This window comes from Nannobrachium achirus (assembly GCF_963921795.1).
Source record: "Nannobrachium achirus genome assembly, chromosome: 1".
Lineage (NCBI taxonomy): Eukaryota > Metazoa > Chordata > Actinopteri > Myctophiformes > Myctophidae > Nannobrachium > Nannobrachium achirus.
This window is the reverse complement of record NC_137810.1, coordinates 34,885,707-34,906,926: the sequence shown is the minus strand read 5'-3', so window position 1 is coordinate 34,906,926 and position 21,220 is coordinate 34,885,707. Positions and strand designations below refer to the sequence as shown.

General features: G+C 43.3%; 1 protein-coding gene across 1 annotated transcript in view; it reads right to left on the bottom strand.

The window, feature by feature from the left end:
* Window positions 1–2,250: 2,250 nt before the first annotated feature.
* The window catches only part of ppp1r2 (protein phosphatase 1, regulatory (inhibitor) subunit 2), a gene marked incomplete at its 5' end in the record, with an annotated part of 34,677 nt that continues 15,707 nt past the window's right edge, over window positions 2,251–21,220 (bottom strand). Inside the window, 3 exons of the mRNA XM_080733433.1 lie at window positions 2,251–2,375; window positions 2,733–2,939; window positions 7,299–7,408. Coding sequence (XP_080589559.1) covers window positions 2,356–2,375; window positions 2,733–2,939; window positions 7,299–7,408 — 337 coding nt within the window. The 3' untranslated portion in view covers window positions 2,251–2,355. The remainder of the gene's footprint in view (window positions 2,376–2,732; window positions 2,940–7,298; window positions 7,409–21,220) is intronic.

Genomic DNA, 21,220 nt, shown 5'->3' with positions numbered 1-21,220 from the left:
TGGGCACTGATGACGCGGAGGAGAGAAAATGCCCCCCAGCACCCACGGCGAAAACCAAACCCAGGACCCTCTAGCTATGAGGCGACAGTGCTACAGACTGCGTCACCGTGCCCCCACAAATGATGTTTCAACACAGCAAACTGAAGATGGACAATGTTAATAACTGGGTGGGAAAGCAATTTTGTTACTGTGAGCCCATTATCATCTTAACATGTGTGTATCGTCACACCCCTAGGTCCTAGTAGACACCTTTACCAAGGATAAGAATTCAGTCTGTCAATTTGACGATATACTGGTAAGCTGGAAAACATTAACATTGGATTATTACTGATTAGAAAGATTATTTTTCAAAGCAATATCACAATGTGTGTGACAAACAGTGCGTTTGCATATAATGTGGACATGTGTGTACTGAGGACTTCAACCCATAACCATAAGCTGCTGTTTTCTAATTTCACACTTCCCTTGCAGACAGACTTGAATACTGTAGGAATCCTGTACATTATTGGCCATAGTGGTAAATCTCATCTGACAATATCTAAATTTTCATGCAGCCCGGTCACTTATAATCTCCACATAAAGCCACAGTGGAGACTGGATTCAGTAGCATAGACTGGCTCTTTCGGACAATTATTCCGTTCCTTCGTCCCAGAGCCATCAGAGCAGATCGGACAAGACCAAACCAATATGATCAGTGGAGTAAATGAACACCAGACACATTTTGGCTGTGATTGGTACGGCTTTGTACGCTGGTAACGAGTCATGTTTGGAGGTTCTTGTAACAGTTACAAGAACGTCCAAACAGGCCTCATTAACTAGTGACGTTAGTAGGTTCTGAGAGAGAGGGGGCGTTCAAGTCGAAATAAAGCTAAAGTCTCCTGCACACTCTTCACAAAGTTGTGCATCATCAAAAAACAGTTATAAAAAACTGCTCTTATAATTTACTGATGGACTGTACGCTCAATCAATATGTTCACTGTCTATGCAAAATGCAGAGTGAACAAATCTGTTTATTACAGATCTACAGCAGCACTGGCCAGGTGAGAGAAATTCCCAGTTGTTTAATCGTGGGAGCCATCTAGTTATCAGTAGCACACCACACACCATCCCTTCAGTCGGTTACTTTACAGTACTGTTCCTGTCATATTGGTGAGCATAAAGGTGGTCAGTGCCCGTAACAGAATGACAGGATTATAGTAATATGACAGGATTATTTTAGGCAAGCAAACAACAAGGGCTCCATAGGTCTCATGTGTCAGTGTGTGCTAGTTACATTACAATATTACACTTCTTTACTGCTTCTTCTCTTGAAAGATCAAGAGCCAAAAAGCAATGTAGTTAATAGTTACCTAAAAAGTATTGCGGTGCAGTATAACGGCAAATATTAAATATATCGGTAAATATTGTATTGGTTGTCAAGTGCACATCAAATGCTTATATGTTTGTAATTATTTTTAAATCATATTCAAGATTGAGGCTAGCATGGGAAGAAATAATATATTAAACGGCAAATACATTACTGCAGGTCAAACAATACGATATATTATACAATAATATATCGAATTCTTGTGGCATATCATTACCAGGTAATCTGTGTGGCCACAGTACAGTAATCAGAACAGGAAAAAATAAAATGTCTGTACTTATGAAGCAAATGACAATGATGAGAGAGTGTGTGAGAGAGGACAGGCAGGTCTCAAACCTCAGAACGTCACCCACTACAAACAACCCATCACCACCATCTTCATAGTCATGTTCATGGATGCCTATCTTCCACCAGAGGTTCTGTGTCTTCCAGAAAGAGGATCAGGGAGGGACTAAAGAAGACAACAACAGCAAAGAAGAAGAAAGAAGAGGGGGAAGGCCTGGCTAATCGGTCTGTTATCCAACAGTCTTGTTAAAGTTCTCGGCCCTCCCTTAAGGGTCAGAGGCAGACATTCCTTCAAGTGATGACGTCCAAATAAGGAAGGAAGGAGCAGGGAGATGAGGGGATGGAGTTTCTTGGCAACACAGGAGGTAACCTGCAGGGTGTATGTAAAACCTTGCTTCACTTTTGTGATGTACGGAGTAAAAATGACGCTAAAAAGCTTTGATCCTTGTTTTGTTGACTAGCAGACACAGAGAGACAGGTGACGAGGCAAGGGTATTGGTTTGTGTGTGTGTGTGTGTGTGTGTGTGTGTGTGTGTGTGTGTGTGTGTGTGTGTGTGTGTGTGTGTGTGTGTGTGTGTGTATGTGTGGTACAGAGATGGGGAAGCTGTGACTGCTGCAAGACCCAACACTGGAACACAAAGCACAGCAGCAACACAACAGTAGTTGTCCATTAGGATGGTGCATCACCAGCAAGATTACACTGTCTAGGAGTCCAAAGAGTCCGCTACAGGGAGAGAGAGACAGAGACAGACAGACATAGAGGCTATTAAAGAAATATCACTTTATGTTGTTAATATTTTTTTATAAATGATAGATTATGAATTATTTTTATGAAAGAAATCATGGACATTTCTCTGGCATCAAAAACACAGTACAGTTGTATCAAACCGAACTGTGAATTTCCTGACCCATTACACCCCAAAAGCTTGATTTAAACTTTAAACTGTTCCTCGAACTGAAAATAGACGCTCAACAAGCTCACAACGCGTCACCCTTGTAGATGTGCCATTTGATTGTGTGACACCGGCTTGCAACTAAGTATAAATGAGACGAAACAGAAACCCTGCGTCTCTCTCCTTACCGTCCTGCGGGGGGTCCACGTTGATGTCCTCCGTCTCCTCTCCCTCCTCCCTCGTCTCGTCCCTCGTGTCCTCTGTGTCATCCCTCATCTCCTCGTCTTCGTCCTCCTCTTCCTCCAGTTCGCTGGCGATGAGCTGCCGGGCCAGCTTGATGTTCATACCCTCGTTGTAGTGCATCTTCCTCATCATCTGGAACTGCTGCTTCTTGGCTGGACAGAACATGTGACGTGAGAGTTATCTTATCGTGCACAATAAGTTGAAAGCTCCTCAGTCTTTTATCACCACTGCTGTGTCAAAGCCATCAAATGAGTCAACACCCTCAATAGGCTTTAAGGCCCCTATAGCATATATGGAGTCTAAATCTTTTCTGTTTGTCAATCAGTTTTTAACACATCAGGAAAAAAAACCCACAGGAATTGAACAGGGTTTGATTGTAAAAACTACACACACACACACACACACACACACACAAAATGTTAGCCACATTTCGGCATAGGTGTGCAATAGGTAAAAAAGACAGATGAGTTAGTTTTAATTCTTTGGGGATTTTGTACGAACTAAACGGACCATGCAGGGGCTTCAAAATCAAAAGAATACAGATTAATTTGCTGTAAGTACAAACAAACAAACACAAATAAATAATTCAAGGGATGGTTAACAATGCCTGTGTGACCCCACCCAGGCATAAAAATAAATTGAGGCTGCAGTGTGGGGTGTGGTGATAAAAAGAGTCAGAAATCAAGTTGAGGAGGGATTCTCAACAACTCCATCATTAAACACCGCTCAGTTGGTTAGATCTAATCTCCACCAGTAGATTTACGCCCCTGACTCTGTGTGTGTGTGTGTGTGTGTGCGTGTGTGCGTGCGTGCGTGCGTGCGTGCACAGCTGATCTTGCATCTTGATCTCTCATGCTGACTACAGGGCTAAGGACCTTGATTCCAGAATATACTGTATATTATATATATATTTTAAATCAGTCAACGACAACTAAGTCATAATTTTTGAATTACTTAAAGTCAGGGACATTTTCTCTCCAGGCTATGGCATACACATCCTGCTGCGAGGCTATGGAACAGTAATAGCCAATTGGGCACCTGTCCATCTAGCGTAGGACATGTATTGTTATCATAGAATAATTGCCACATCATATTTTTAAGGTTTTCAGGAAAGAAGAAATCTGCCCAAGTCATCTAGTTGACTTGGGAAATCATGAAAAAAAAGAAAGTCATGTTTTTCTGCCTTTATTTTATTTATATCTGCCCAACTCTTCTCTCCCAACACTCCTGATTTATCCTGCCTTAATGCCTAATAATCTCTGCGTAAAGCGCCTTTCAGACGGGAGGCAGTTGACGCGCCCTAGTAAAGCCCCTATCATAGTAGGCACCGAGGTGATAAGCTATCCACCGCGGTGTAGTCTTTTTAAGTCATAAAACTACAAGAGAGCTATCCACCGTGAACCCCGACACATCTCTCTGTTTTTACTATCAGACAGATCGTCCCATCACCCCGTTCACTGATTGGTCGATCTAGACCAGTCAGTCACAGTGATAGGACTTCACGGTGACTGACTATGATGGCATCCACTTGTTTTCTCACTTTAGGTGGATAGCTTATCACCTAAATTTTGCGGTGATAGGCTCTGATAAGGGCTTAATTCATTTTCAGTGAGAGGCGGGCGATTATTTGGGACGTGCGGAGAAGTTGAAGGGGGGAGAGGCAGGCTGGCGCGGTCCTGTGAAATCCTTGTGCGCGTGCTCGTTCATGCATGCGCTCACAGGTGGCAAGAGCTGGATTGTGGTCATCTTTGAAAATATCGCCCAGTGTGTATCTCCACCACGGCACGATCCCCACTGATCCAAGCGAGAACACCCGTGTCAACCGCCCCCCATCTGAAAGGTGCTTAAGTCATTTTGGAATGTTACAATCATTCTGATGCTCAGGACATCTGCAATAAGGCACAATGAAGCAGCAGTGTTAGGATAGTAGAGTTAGGCAGAAATGTACATGCGGTAGGCTAACATATATACTACTAACAAATTACAACACTCCTGTCTCACTGCTATGCTGATGACACTCAACTGTTTTTGTCCTTCCCCCCTTCTGCCACCCAGGTCTGGCCGACATCTCACAGCGGATGTCAGCCCACCACCTCAAGCTGAACCCGGACAAGACGGAGCTACTCTTCTTCCCAGTTAAGTCTTGCCTCATGCAAGATCTCACTATTTCCATAGATAATGCATTGGTGACTTCAGTTCCTACTGCTAGAAACCTCGGAGGGGTCCTGGACAGCCAGCTATCATTCAAGGCACACATTGCATCAGTCACCCAGTCCTGTAGGTTCACACTCTATAACATCCGTAAAATCAGACCCTTCCTGAGGCAGCCCAGCTCCTCATCCAGACATCTGTCATATCAAAACTTGACTATTGTAACTCTCTCCTCACTGGTCTCCCGGCATGTGCACTTAAACCTCTCCAACTGATCCAAAATGCCGCAGCACAACTGGTCTTCAACCAGCCTAAGTTCTCACATGTCTCTCCCCTTCTCCGCAGCCTCCACTGGCTCCCGGTAGCGGCCAGCACTGAATACAAAACACTGATGCTGACCTTCAAAGCAGCCAAAGGTATGGCTCCTCCATACCTCCAAAACCTGATCAACCCCTACACCCCCACCCGTTCACTTAGATCAGCCAACACAGGGATGCTGACAGAACCCTCGCTAAAAATCCCAGGGCAAAAATCCACTTGTCCGAGACAGTTTGCCCTCTTGGCCCCCAAGTTGTGGAATAAACTCCCTGTCGCACTTAGAACAACGGACTCACTCGCTAGCTTTCGCCGTGGACTGAAGACTCACCTTTTCAGACTCCACCTAAACCCTTAGCACTACTGAAAACTCAATGACCATACATGAAGCTAGTTAGCATTAGTTTTTTAGAACTTTTTTTTCTTTACTGATTATATTGTGTTTTTTCTAGATAGATATCCATTTGCATTTGTTATATTGCTGTTGATGTACTGAAATATTATCTTGTTTATTATTGTGATGTTTTATCTGCTTATTGTAAATCGCTTTGGATTAAAAGCGTCTGCTAAATGCCTAAACTGTAAACTGTCTCTCTCACTTATGGGATGTACCAGTTCTAGTCAGTTGCAGACATGCAAACACAGCGGCACACCATCCACGTCCAAGATACACACCAAAATATACATCCATCATTAACAAGCAATCATACCCCAAAACCAGACGTTTTAATAATGTACGTGGCATGCACATTTAATCCAATCCAATCTGTATCAAGTAAGTCTTTAGCCCCTGTGACATAGGTTAGAGGGCCGACGTTCGGCCAACCCATGCACCAAAATGAATAAAGCTGTCTTGTCATAGACAGAGGGTGGAAGAAAGTAGGGAGGGACACTGTGCAACTGGTAAGCACACACTGCACTACCGTTTAATGGCCCCATAGGGAGTATTTTACTGCATCACTACATCACTATTATTATTAGGGCATGCCTCTTGGCGGACATTTGCACTCCCTTTAACATTTTATTCATCCGAGGAGGTTTGCTGAGCTACACAATAATACAATAAGAGGCTGCAAAACAAAAGGCACGCACATCCAAGGCCAATATAGGCTGGGTGCTGGACTAAAGAATAATGTACAGATAGAAAAATAAGAGTCTGCACACCTATTTATGCTCCCAAAGAGTACGTTTACTAATGGTAACGTTTCAAGCCTACAGGCTGTTCATCAGACCTGATGAAGAGGTCTGATGACCTTCTACACAATAATACAACCACTATCTGCTGTTTGTAAAAAAAAAAAAAGGTGATGCCAGACCGATGCAAAACAGAGGGGCATCCGTTACCGAACAGTGAACTGCAACACCAATATCTGGTGTACCAAACAGTGATCATTTCTTGATACGTAATATACAAATCAGGTCTTAATGGTTGAAAGACCAGTGGGAAAATTATTATTATAATTGACACACCTCTCCCGCAAACAAAGTTCACCAAGTCTCTCACGCCGCTTATCTGATAAAAACCCATATATCTTAAAGCAAATTATAGTTTCAACAAAGACTGACTGACTGCCCAATCTAGAAAGCCTTTTAGCATTCGGATACGTCTATTTGAAACTGGTCCATTATCAACCTTGACAAATCTATTGTAATGGCAATGTTTAATTATGTTACAGATATCAGGCGGTTGAAATGTTATAGGTCACAGACGAGACAGTACAGTGTGTATTCAAGACTGACGTACTCAGAATTGGATACGATTTAGAGATATAAATACAGGACAGAGAGGGAACAGCAGGATATAGAGCCAAAATAGAGCTTGTTGAACTGGCATGCTCCCAGCTCTCTCTGTGTGCGTGTTCGTTAGGTCAGGGAAAGGGTGCAAGGTAGAGAGAAAGAGTGAAGAAAGACATATCTCTGTACCATACAGTGCCATGTGGTTCCTGTTCTTATAACTTAGCTATGGTTGCTTTTTGCAAGTGTGGAGATTTAAGCGTTTATCTGTGTGTGTGTGTGTGTGTGTGTGTGTGTGTGTGTGTGTGTACCTTGCTCTTCAGCGGACAGCTCATCCTCTTCTTCACTGCTCTCCTCCTCCTCCTCCTCCTCTTCCTTGTCCCCCATGAAGCGATGCTCCGTCCCCTCGGCTGCTGCCAGCCTATAGGAAGGAGCGGGCAGAGAGGGAGAGTATCAAACACGGAACACACACACACACACACACGCACGCACACACCTGCACTGTGTCATTAACCTTCCTGCCTTGCACAACTGTACAGCTTTTGCCTACAAGGCCTAAAAGCCACACAATTAGAATTGTTGGTTTTTTTACGTCATTTGTATGACAATTAATCATTAGACCAAAAAGTAAAATGTCATAATCTTGACAAGCCTAACCAGTGGTGAGTAATAGCCGTGGAATGGTCCATAAAGAATGAGAGGAAACGTAATTGAGTGAATTGTGGACGACGAAAAAAAAGATAGAAATGAGGACAGCAGCAGAGTGGGTAGAACTAGGCCGTATGGGAATAGCCAGTTGGCCCCTCAGGCCTCCCTGGCGTTCACGTGTCCCTGAGCAAGACACTCAATCCTCAACACCTCCCCCTCCCCCCCGCTCATGACTATTCTGCGCAGCCATCGGCTGGGTGAAGAAGATTAAACCCAATTTACACTGCAGGATCAGCAAAAGTCAGTAGAGGACAAAGACACTCAATGGGGGACAGAGAAGCAGAGAGAGTTTGAGAAAAAGTGAGAGAATTGATTGATTATATTTAAATAAAACAAGCATTTTAAGCAAGCTTCTCACGTTATTATTTCTAGCCTGGAAACCAGACAAATCAGCTTTTGCAAAAACAACAACAACAAAAAGCCCTCTGCAGATTTGGTCTGGCACCGCTCTGTTGTGATTGGTTTTCACTCCCTCCGAAGTAGTGAGGGACCAATCAGGACCCAGTATGCCAATGTGGGGCGGGTTTATCACCAAAAGATTTTTTCTCCAGACCTTGGAAGTTCCACACAGAAATTCCAGACTAATATGTATTTTTTCAGAGATTTTTAAGATTTGTTTCAGATTTGTATGTTTTTTTTGTAATGTAAAGCCCTGCTTCATCATAAAAGACTGTCACGCAAAACTAGAGAAAATAGCTGATCTACAAGCACACAATTCCTTGCAGTGTGTTTGTAGATCGGCTATTTTCACCATTCTAAATAGTTTTTAAAATGATAAATGCAAAACGCACGTTTTTTGGACATACAAGGCACATACAGGTGCAAGGTTTCCACCCGACAACAACGATATGTACACACAAGCAAATCCATACTTACACAAAGCCATGTGCACAATACACACCCACACAGTGACACGCACAGACATCATGCCCTCAACTAACACTTGATCTTATGTAAACACAGTAATCCACTGCCAGTGGCCTTCACCAGCAGACATCTTTCTTGTTAATACGTATGAGAGGAACACTGTCTGCTACAGTAGGTTCAAAGGCTTTAGGAGAGCTGGCTTTAACGCTTTGAGACCAGAGGCCGATTCTGATGTCTTCTAAATCCTAACAGTTTTTTGTTAGCGTCAAGGACCCCCAAAATTATATGAATTTGGCCGTCAACCCCCATCTCAAAATATATTATTCCAGGGACACCCAGAAGCAAAGATTTGCTTTGAAAATATAGATATATATAGATTTTTCAAAAATAGCAGATCTACAAGCTTGTACATCTGCAATTGAATAACCAAATAATGCTTTTTTGCTCAAATCTAAAATGACAGATGCTTTCCCGGCTTTAAGAAACGTTAGTGGTGGAGACCAGGCTGTTCTAACAGCCTTGTTGGTAAGTAAATGTGTATTGAAAGATTATTACGACGTCTGCAAGTGTCTAGCTGTCTATAAGAGGGTCGGTCTGAGTCTGTCTGTCTGTTTGTGCGAGCGATTGTCTGGAGTTAATCTCGCAAACCGCTGTGCCGAATTCCAAATAAACTATGCACAAAAGGTTAGGAAACGTGACTTCGGTCCATTATATCTCCCCTTTAATAATACCAATTCACCCTTTGTTAGCCTCCTGGTTGGTCCCTGACTGACCAACCAGCAGGCTCTATCTGCCTTGTCCCGCCCTGGTTCCGCCTTTTTTATGTTGAATTAGCTAAAACATAATTTCTGGAGAAATAAAAACATTTAAAAACATGCTGAGTCACTATACTGCCACTGAGCAGCTCCAATTGACTGAAACAAAGTTTGAAATTAGAATTGAGCACACAGAATAACAATATGAAGCAACTGAATTAACATGGCAGTGGATGGAATGTAGGGATGTGAAAAAAAAAAACGAAAATCGACGCGTCGATCGACTCATGCTCACCGCGACTCAAAAAGTACGAGTCGAAAAATCGAAAAATATATATATTTTTTTATTTTTCTAAAGTTTTCCCCCCAAAAATGACTGTTTTAATCGTTGTTCAAAAACGTTATAAGCGTTAATGTTTTCCAAATGTGAGAGGACCGGGTGTGTGTGTCTGTGTCGGAGACTGTTGTGCATGCATGCGGCGCTAGTCAGGTCCGCGGACTACAGGTTGAGAAACACTGCTGGACCGGGATGATGCGCGCGTCATAGCAGTGCACGCTGACTTGCCTGACTGTATCAACTCTATGGACTGGATGCGTTTTGTTTACCTCCTGCCTCTGCATGCATGCTTGACACGAAAGCTCGCTTGTTAATGGCAGCGTCGCCGTTGTGTGCGATGATCACAAACCACACTACTCGTCGTTAACGTTAATGCGACACACCCGTGGATGGATGCGGTCGGGGATATATAAGAGCGAGCGGTCAGCGCTCCCGCACGTCCCATATGGACTTTGTCACTCCGCTTCTAGTCTCTAGAGAACAGACTCCATGCTATGATGCTAACGCAAAGAAAAGCAATTATTTATTATAATTATTATTAGGGCTTTGATGCAAGTTCTGATGGGTGCAGCTGCATAAGTTGTATTGCTTAAAGTAATGCGCCGTTGTGCTCTCCTCTCAGCTGCTGCTTACCGGGAAAAAAAAAGTGAAAAAAGTCTATCGACGCGTCGATTTTCGGCCACGACGCGTCGATTCGCAAATAATGCGTCGATTAACATCCCTAATGGAATGTCCCACTGAATGTCCCACCAAGACACAGCAACCAATGGGTGTGGAGAGGGGCAGGACAATGGGCGGGACTTGACAAAGGGTGAATTGGTATTTACTGTATATACTTTTTATTGTTGATTAGTCACCTTTACAATGAGATACTGCATGAAAGCATCAGGCTTTCATGGAATGAGCTACACAGTCAAACGTGTGGGTAGCGCCCCCCCAAAAGAATTGCCAGTATTCGGTCCATTAAAGCTATACTGTGTAATTTGCTCAACTAGTGGTCAGTAGCGGTATTGCTTTTTTCGGCCGTTTTTCGGCCGGAGTCGTCGCGAACCACCGCGACCGATAGTAATCCGTGGAGGGGTAGAACGCATTGTAGAACGTAATTTTCTGGCCAGGATTTGTGGATTAAGAGGTTAAAATCCTTCACCATGGTAAACACTGTAGCCAAGCGGAGGCGCTTCCTGGAGACCAGAGCAGATAAGCTGTGATTGGCCGGTAGTGTACCATGTGTGCATGATCGGCGATGTGATTGGGCAACGTATACACAACGTATACAGATGATGCAGATTACGTCATTTTGGCGCGAAATCCCGCCCCTGTCACTGCTAAGAAGAAAACATATAAAGAGAAGGCTTCAGAAGCTGAAAATAACGGAGTGGGTGTTCTAAAACTTTAGCGATTTAACAGTTAGGACAATTTTAAGATTTGTTTTATAAAAAAAGTTACATGGTACAACTTTAAATCTCCCCTTTAATAACACCAATTGGTGTTGTGTTTGATATAATTTTCATCGTTGATTAGTCACCTTTGCTTGTAAGCATCTGGCATTTGTGGAATGAGCAACACAGCCAAACGTGTGGATAGCGCCACCCAATAAATTGTCGAAATGGCCTGCAATACTGTTCTGTTGGTATTCACATTTGTTGCTTGGTGCATTGAATGATTGCACACTCTCACAGTAATAAGGAAAAGAAAAAAAACACATATTGGCCATTTTTACATGTTAATTAAAAAAGAAAAAGACAAAAAAAAGTAGTAAAGTCTCAGGTAAGCCCAAAACCAGAGTGAATGCCAGCAGAACAGTATTAGGCCATTTTGGCAAATCTTTTGGGGGCACAACCCACACGTTTAGCTGCTGCTCATTCCATGAATGCTTACAAGCTGTACCAATTGTTATTATTAAAGGGGAGATATAATGGACCGAATTTAAGTTTCCTAACTTTTTGGGCGTAGTTTTATATACTTTCCATGGTCATATTTTAGGCTCATATTCTTTTATTTCCCCGTTTTGCACTGGCCAGCACCCAGCGGTGTTCTCTGGATTTCTTTTTTTTTTTTAAGATTTGTTTTTGGGCTTTTTATGCCTTTATTTGATAGGACAGTAGACTGACAGGAAATGGGGAGAGAGATGGGGAATGACATGTGGCAAAGGTTGTCCGGATCAGTAATTGAACCGGCGACGCCGGCAGGCATCATAGCCTAGTATGTGGTATGCGCCTTGACCACTAGGCCAGCGGGCGCCCCGTTCTCTGGATTTCTGTTCCAGTCTTAACCTGAAGGCCTCCACACTGAAAGGTTGTACTGCATGTCCAAATAAATCATTTTCATTTCTGGACCGGATATAGAAAGATGGCGGATTTGCAATCGCTGAAAAATATGCTTCATTTTATAGTCTATATATGTATGAAATGTATTGCTTATATCTATGCTATCATGAATATACCAATATTTACATTTTGGACAATTGAGAGCATCACTACATTATTAAAACATGCACACAAGTATTACGCTTTGCATCGTTCAGCTTTGTGACCTAAAACTGCATTCTGATTTGTATGCACTACTGTTATGTATTGTTTATTACAAGCTTTGCAGACCGCCTGAAGCCCTTTTCCTTAATACACAGGTGTGCCAAACAACTTGGTTTTTCAAGACAAAGTAGTCCATTCTGCATTGTTCTATAGAACAGAACACCCCCTCCCTCGTTGAGTCAGCAGTTGGTCAGTCGGCTCCAGGGGCCATACAGTATGTACCCTATGAAGGTTTGCGCAGCATCCACATTAAATGGATGCATAAACATTGTCCTACATATGAACACACACACACACACACACACACACACACACACACACACACACACACACACACACACACACACACACACACACACACACACACACACACACACACACACACACACACACACACACACACACACACACACACACACACACACACACACACACACACACACACACACCTTTTTTTCACCATAAATCATTCACTCCCATTTTTCTTTCATCAAAAAATAAGAAAACAATTAACCCATTAAGAAGATCTGAGATCTGGCTGATAAAAAAAGGCTTTCTAAATCAGTAGTTCTCACACTTTAAAGTTTGCAGCGCGGCACAAAGTGATGTGCTTGTATATCTGGTATTTATTAATAGCCAACGCAAAAATCTGAAATGACACCGATGGTTTTAATGGGACCCTATAATACCCTATACATTTCTAAGATTAGGTTCAAATCTGTCATATATTCATCATAATAAAAATGTGTGTATGAATTATGAGCTGTCTGGCAAAGCATCCAGATTCTATCTCCTGGACCATTGCATGGCTGGTATCCTGCAAACAGCTCTTAGTGGCACTGTTGACATCGTCCAGGGAGACAGTGATTCCCCAAATTATTAACACTAGTCCTTACCCGTTCAAAGATATGAGCTCTGAAATGATGTGCAGTGTGTGGGTTATGGGATGTGCACTGTGCACACAGTATATGAGGGATGGAAAGTAACTTTAACTGGTGCTTGCATGATATGTAGGAGCATCAATGTAAGAAATACCCGTTTCGTTTAATGGCTACAGAGATACTGTGTACCGATCTGCATGATTTTTGGACAAAATCTGTACCAGGGCCAGACAACAGACCCCCCCCCCCCCCGCCTGATTTGTGAAAGTGACAAACGGTCTTCACAGTTATGTCAGGTGTGTTCTAGGGATGCGAATCTCGACCACTGAGGCGATACGATACGCATCACGATACTCTACCAGCGATACGATATAATTGCGATACATTGATATCTTGCCGATACGATACATCACGATTCACCCCTGACCCCGATACGATGCGCTATGATTCACGATACTTTGCGATACACCTCTGGTCCTTACGATGCGATACGATTCACGATTCGGTGCGATTCAACACAATGCAAAGGATTTATATTAAAGCCCATGTAAATTTCGCCCCCCAAAAATGATTAAAAATGCATTAAATTTAATTTCCAAACAATTTATTGTTTCACTGTAGTACTAGGCTCTGTCTAACAATCCAACTTGAAATCTGGGAGAACACTCCTTGCTGGCTGGTAGAATTGTTTGATTAATACTATATCATTATATCATTGCGACCGTAGGTCGCACTTACTACAGAAAGCTGCTCGAGGTGTCCGTCCGTCCGTCCGTCCGTCCGTCACACACGTCACACGTCACACTTTTGCCCTGCTCATATCTCCGCAACCGTTGCCCCGATCCATGCCAGATTCTGCACACACACTCCTTACCTGCCAAACTACAACCTCCAAGGACCCCCGGAGCTCCAGGGACCCCCAGCTCCCTCGGGGACCCCCAAGTGTAAAAAATGAGCACATGTGCAAAAATTACCAAATGACCACCCCAACGGGGCTGCTCACGGGGCATTCCCGGGGACCACCCACTCCTGGTGCTCCAGAACGGATGCAAAAGTGGTGGCGCCCCCAGTGGAGGACCCCCTGCCACTGCAGCTCACATTAAATGCCGTAACTCGGGCTAGGAGCGACCGGGAGAGCCGGGGCCGGTACCTATTCGTCCGCCTTGGCGGCGCGGAGACCCCACCCCTCATTTCTCACATGGCCCTCTAGCGCCACCATGAGGCCGATTCAGATTTTGCCCTAAAATCATGAAAATCACTACACAGTATGTCTACACTCATGTCATCAACATGCTCAGGAAGATTTTGGAAAAACACATTTTTGCTCTATTTGTGGAGATAAGTGACCTACGGTCGCTTATCTCCCGATTAGGGAGTCTTACTGGTTATTATATATCATTACATCCTCAACAGGTGGTCAGGGACCCCTAGGGTCCTCAGAGTTATGTGAGGTGGCCAAATATTAATAGTTAGTTGTTACAGTAACCAATTGAACCCTAGCAAGAAGCAACCCTATAGGGGAACATTAGCCAATACATTAACACTTATTGAGGGTTTAAGAGATAATAATTCATGGATTATAATGAATAACATAAATCCATCATATTAATAGAAAAGATAATGTGTGAACAAATAAACACAACATAGTAATGTATTAATGTCACTGATGATATAGTGCTGTCTGACAAGTTTTAATCTGCAACAGTTTTATATAATAGCCTACAGTAGTCTAACATAGCCTACAGTGGGGGTCCCTGCTTGATCTCTCTTCTCAGTTAAGGATCCTTGACCTGTATTATTATTATATTGTATGAATATAATCTAGGATTTTGCCATTTCTAGCCAAAATGTTTTAAAACGTAGATATTTGAGTCACAACGCGTCGCGTTGTGAGCTTGTAGGTCTGCTATTTAGGTGCGTGCGCGACACCGTCGAGCTGCCAAGTATAAATCAGGCTCCAGCCTGAGCCTCTCTTTGCAGAGGGAACAGCAGCAGCAGAGTTAAGCCCTTTGCACACAGGCGCGTTTAACCGCACGGATAAAACGGACAATATAATTTTTTGAAAAGAAAACAACGATTCTCTACGACCTCATGCACACCGGCTCCGAATTAGCCGTGCGACGAGTGGCTGCCGCCGTGCGTTTTTTTCTCGATCGAACCCAGTTCGATTTGTGCGTCTTGTCGCATGCGGTAAAAAACTCATCACTCCTTTTATGACTCCTTTTTGGATCCGCAGCGCCGATTCCGCACAGCCTTGCACACCAAATCCAATGCGTTTTATTCATGCCGCAAACGGAAAAAACGCAACTGTCCTGTGTGCAAAGGACTTTAGTCCAGTCGTTATATGAAAAAACCTAAAACAAATTGCAATAGTAGCAAACTCAACTGATTTTGTATCCTCAATATGTCCTTAGTGAGGGAAAAAAAGTCCCAAAGAATCCCATCAGGGTAAAGTTTTGAAAACGACCTACCTACCTTCACTTACTATACACTACACTATAAAGGAAAAAATGACTCCCAAAAAATCTCCTTTAACACATCGGACGCCCACGTGGTTTTGATGTCTTAATTTGCTGGTGCCCATGGCAACGCGTCAAACGCGTCATTTTACCTACCGGCGAGAGTACTGGCGAGAAAAGTAATCCGAGTAAATGTAATCCGAGTATGTCCTGTTTATTTCGCGAAAATCTTTTCTTTCAGTCAGGACCGTTTTTTATCATTTCTAAGCCACAGTGTTTGTGTTACGGCAGGTAGAAGAGGCTGCCGTTTTGAAATGAAAGTGATTTAAAAGCTAGATTAGGAGAAAACAGCGTTTTTGTGCAGCCGCTAGACAGGAAGTCAACGAGACACACAGCACGTCCGGGTAACGTAATTGCGCGCTGCATGTTGGGAAATGGAGTTTGTTTCATCACCGCGGTAGCCAAGTGCAGTAGCTACAGTACAGTATAGTTTACTGTACAACGCGTCAAACGCGTCGTGGGCCTCCAGCGACATCAAAGAAATTGGCTTGTAGACACCACGTGGGCATCCGATGTGTTAAGTGGGATGTGAGGGGTCAAACTAGGGGTTTTTAATTATTCTGAATCCATTGCAAGCATTTATTTTGCATGAAAAACATTCATTGGGCTAAAAACGGACCCCAAAAAACTGTGAAAATCACTAAACCATCTTTTTGAGGGGCCATTTCTTGCCCAAGGAATGTTTTTCGTGCAAAACAAATGCTTGCAATGGATTCAGAATAATTAAAAACCCCTAGTTTGACCCCTCACATCCCACTTAAAGCAGATTTTTTGGGAGTAATTTTTTCCTTTATAGTGTAGTGTATAGTAACTGAAGGGGTAGGTAGGTCGTTTTCAAAACTTTCCCCTGATGGGATTCCTTGGGACTTTTTTTCCCTCACTAAGGACATATTGAGGATACAAAATCAGTTGAGTTTGCTACTATTGCAATTTGTTTTAGGTGTAGCCTAATTTTGGCCTAAAATTACTGGACTAAGTGTAGTGCCTGCAGCTACAGTAACAAGTTGTGAAACAGTGTCAAATACTTTGTTTTAATCGCTAGCTGCACGCCCAGTATCGTTGTTGTAGTTCATACGTGTATGTAGTTAAAGCGTGGAAGCTTCTGCTTTGTTTAAATCAATTCCGTCGCAGACTCGACAAGAAGAACAAACGGGTGTGGAATGTGGATCATAATATCACGCAGCGTGCTCCAGTCCAGTGACACAACAACGGATCACATCAGCGAACATTGGACAGGGATGTTATAAAGCTAAACTTGGTACTAATCTTGCATGTTTAACCAGTGGGCTCACGACTCACGAGTGCTGTCTGTCTGCATTCGGTCGGGTCGGGTGTTCACTGTGCTCCGCTGAGCAGCTCAGTGCTGCTGTAAAAGACGCATGTCTGTAGAGTCGCTACAAGTGCTTTTTGGGGGGAGGGCTGATGGGGTATTCAATGCGCCTCGGAAACACAGGATAGAATGAAATACTATTAAGCAAAAACCGATCCAACCGTGGAGTGTACCGATCCAGACATTCACGATACGATACAATCACGATTCCAGCCGTCAATTGTACCGATCCACCCTGAATGAACCGATTCACTCGTGTCGCGCACGTTTGTATCGCGATTACGATCCGTATCGGTATATCTCCACATCCCTAGTGTGTTCATATGCTAATGGTGATGCGATTTCAGATCAATTGCTCCAGCCACTGAGGAGAAACGCTGTGACAGACACTCACTCAGACAGACAGGCACTCAGACAGACAGACAGACATTTGGAAAATTATATGTTTGATTATTGTCTCCACCAGCCGAAAGGCATGGGGAGAGACCATGTTTTTGCCTCTGTCCGTCCGTCCGTCCGTCCGTCCGTATGTCCGTCCGTCCGTCCGTCCGTGTGTGTGTGTCCGTCCGTCCGTGTGTGTGTGTGTGTGTGTGTGTGTCCGTCCGTGTGTCCGTCCATCAAGTTTGTTACCAGCTAATCTCCGGAGGCGTTTGCCCTGCATTTTTCATATCTGCCTTTTATAGCACCAACAGGAGGCCCACTTATGTAAAACACATCTTTTCCAATTATTCCTTTAGATTTTATCCAAAAATCATGCAAATCAGTACACAGTATCTCTATAGTCATGTGATCAAGATGGATCTGTCCGATATTTCATATTCCATCCTAATTGGCTAACATTGGCTTCCAAAGTTTGCAGGATTGGTCCATTTTGAACAAAATGTAATAAATCATGAACTCAGTCTTGTGATTACAGAGATTCTGCACGCACATTCCCACTAGTTCAAGGAACAAATTACACTCTTTTCATATTGGCCTGTTATAGCGCCACCAGCAGGTCGACTTTTTCCAAACTCATTTTTGGATCAAAATGCCTCAAATCAGGGTGCCCGCTGGCCTGGTGGCCCAGGCGCAACCACGTACTAGGCTGTGATGCCTGCTGGCGTTGCCGGTTCGATTCCCAATCCGGACGACCTTTGCCGCATGTCATTCCCCATCTCTCTCCCAGTTTCCTGTCAGTCTACTGTCCTATCAAATAAAGGCATGAAAAGCCCAAAAAACTAATCTTTAAAATGCCTCAAATCATGCATGCAGTGTCAAAGACCAAAGAAGACATGGCACCCTTTTTACCTTTAGCGCCACCAGGAGGCCACAATAACTAATACCTGACCTGGTGGAGACCTGTGTACGGAAGAGCACTTTCAATTTCACATAAATATAATGGGTAATAAAGTAACATTTTGCTCATCATATTTATGCATACATACACAGCCTTGAAACATTACATCTGGCCCCAGAGCTGTTCCCAGACATGTACGGTGTTCCCTGTGGAAGACAAATGCAGGGCTGATGGGTTGCATCACAGCTCTGTTTATCGATCTGTCAGCTGGGTAGGCGGGAGTGTAATTTGTGCCAATATATACTGTATGCTCTGCTGCATAACCTTTACAAAGGGATTAGGGCAAGAATGTTGGTGAGGATAAATCGTGTGTGCGACTGTGCGTGCGAGATAAATCGGTTAGATGATTCTCTCTGTATTTGTGCATCCATGCATAGCCTATGCAATGTATAGAGTGGTGTGCACTACAGCACGGAACATGCCATTACAATGGAACAAACCATTAGCAAGGGGGTGTTGGGACAGTAACACCACTTACATCTTTACTCTATTCAGTGAAAATAAGACAAACTTCAGTCTAAAGATGCTTTTTGGTAAACCCTGTTTGAACACCTCTTCAAACACAGCACAGCAGATTGGGTTGCTGCTCCCTCCATGGACCTTTCTGTCTAGGCTGCTCTGGAGCAGTGGTTCTCAACCTGTGGGTCGATTTCGGGGGGTCCCCAGATGATTAACTTTTCTCACTCAAAAGTAAACAAACCAAAATAAAGTTTAAGTGTATAGGGGGTATCTGCACATTTCTGTGACATTTTAAGGACTTTTTAATACCTCTAAAATGACAAATTAAACATTGGCCAAATTGCCAAATACTAGAAGCAGAAATCGTGAAAAGCGGTTCTCAAACTATGGGTCCCAAAACAAACTGAGGTCGCGGGTAGGTGACAGTGGGGTTGCGTATTAGCAACCCCGGTAAAAAAAAAAAGCAAAAAAAAAAAGTGTAGTCGTCGCTACCAACCATAGAGTTAAAGCGACCAACGTGAAGGGGACGGTCCCTTGACTACACACAGTCTGTCACACTCCGTGTCCAACACAGACAGAGAAGCAAAACACGAGACACACAAAGCAAGCCCTAGCACTGCCTGCAGAGGCTGAGGATTTACCATTATGTTCAATATGAGGAGTGCGAGCCATTGTGGGTGTTTAGTTACTCAGAGAGCGAGAGGATACACAAATACATGGTACATACAGATAAGATACATGGATCGGGTCTATCAAATACATGGTACATAGAGATACAATTCAAATACAAATCACACAATGACTGGCGTTGTGAGCAACAGTCAGGCTTTACGGATTTAGTATTGCTTAAGACAATGACAAAAAGTGGTGGATAAGACACGCTGCAAGCACTGTGCAACATGTATCGGCTATAGTCAATACTTCCTATAGAAGGTATGTGCGTCAACGTAACCAGAAGTTATGCAGGAACGCCTACTGAGTGGCAAAAAACAGAGTCAGTAGGGGTCATGAGGAGTCAGTAGGAGTGAGGAGGAGTTTCCCAACGAGCATTTCCAAACTCCAATGCTTCATGCCGCTTTATGTTTTGCCACTCAGTCTAGATGAGTGGCATATGATGCATACCCTCAATATGATGACGACCCAGTTATGAAGACATCATACACCGTGTGTCGACTGACAGGAAAGAGCATATCCTTGTCGCTGCAGCATTTAAACAGCATCTCCATGCAGATTCAGAGTTCAGGACAAACTCTCTAACTAAAGCATTGCATTGGGGTGTTTATAAGAAAACATAATGTATATGCAGCCCTGCCCCTATGAAGTCTTGGAGGATGCAGGATTTCAGCATTAGCATCAGATTAATGTGCACCTGTCCACTCTTACGGACATTCATCTACACAGTAAATAATAAATGGATTACTTGATTTCTAGTCATGTCTGTTCATAAAGTTAACATTACTTTAAAGTTATACTATGTAACTTTTTTTATAAAACATATCTTAAAATTGTCCTAACTATTAAATCGCTAAAGTTTTAGAACCCCCACTCCGTTAATTTCAGCCCCAAAAGCCTTTTCTTTATATGTTTTCAACTTAGCCGTGACAGGGGCGGGATTTCGCGGCAAAATGACGTCATCTGCATCATCCGTATACGTTGTGTATACGTTGGCCAATCACATTGCAGATCATACACACATGATACACTCCCGGCCAATGACAGTGCATCTTGTGGTCTCTGCAGGAAATAGCTTGCTTCAACAGCTTTGTTTACACTGGTATAGAAGTCTAGCCTGTAAACCTCCCCAACGCCGGTCCGTACGGATGCGTGGCGACTTGGCGAGGCGGACGCGGGGGTCTGAAGGCCCGGTCCGCGGCGAAAAACGGCCGAAAAAAGCAGACGTGACCGCGGTTTGCTATAGCGCTACTGACCACTAGTTGAGCAACTTACACAGTATAGCTTTAAATGAGGGCTTTGCAAATTCTGAACATGATGGCGGTAGTAGTTGAAAAAGTCGATCGACTTGTCTGTAAATAACTCTGACAGATCGACAAGCAAAAATACTGAGTCAGTCTCATCCCTAGGTTAAGTGGAAGGAATGAGGGAAATGTATTTAAGCCTTAATAGGCTCTGTGCATAACTGTAGTCGTATCTGTACAGTGGTGCCAACTTGGTTAAAAAGGTCCTTTTGCTCACCTACTTCAAGGGACAGGTGCGTAGGAGCAGGCAGTCAATGCATGAGAACATTTCGGTCACCATGACTTTTATCAGGTATTATCAGGGATACTTGAATACGGTCAGTGCGACCAAAAACATTTTTGCCTTAAGTGAAGACAGTGTGAAGAAAAACTTTGTGAAAATCTCTTAAAGGCTACAGGGAAATAAACCATTTTCCGTTACTATGTAAACACTTACACATTTGCTTTTGGGGTGTGGCTCATCTGGACAGATTCCCTTACAACACCTTTTAGCTGATTGATTGATTGATTGAAGGCTTTATTAGAAGTTTG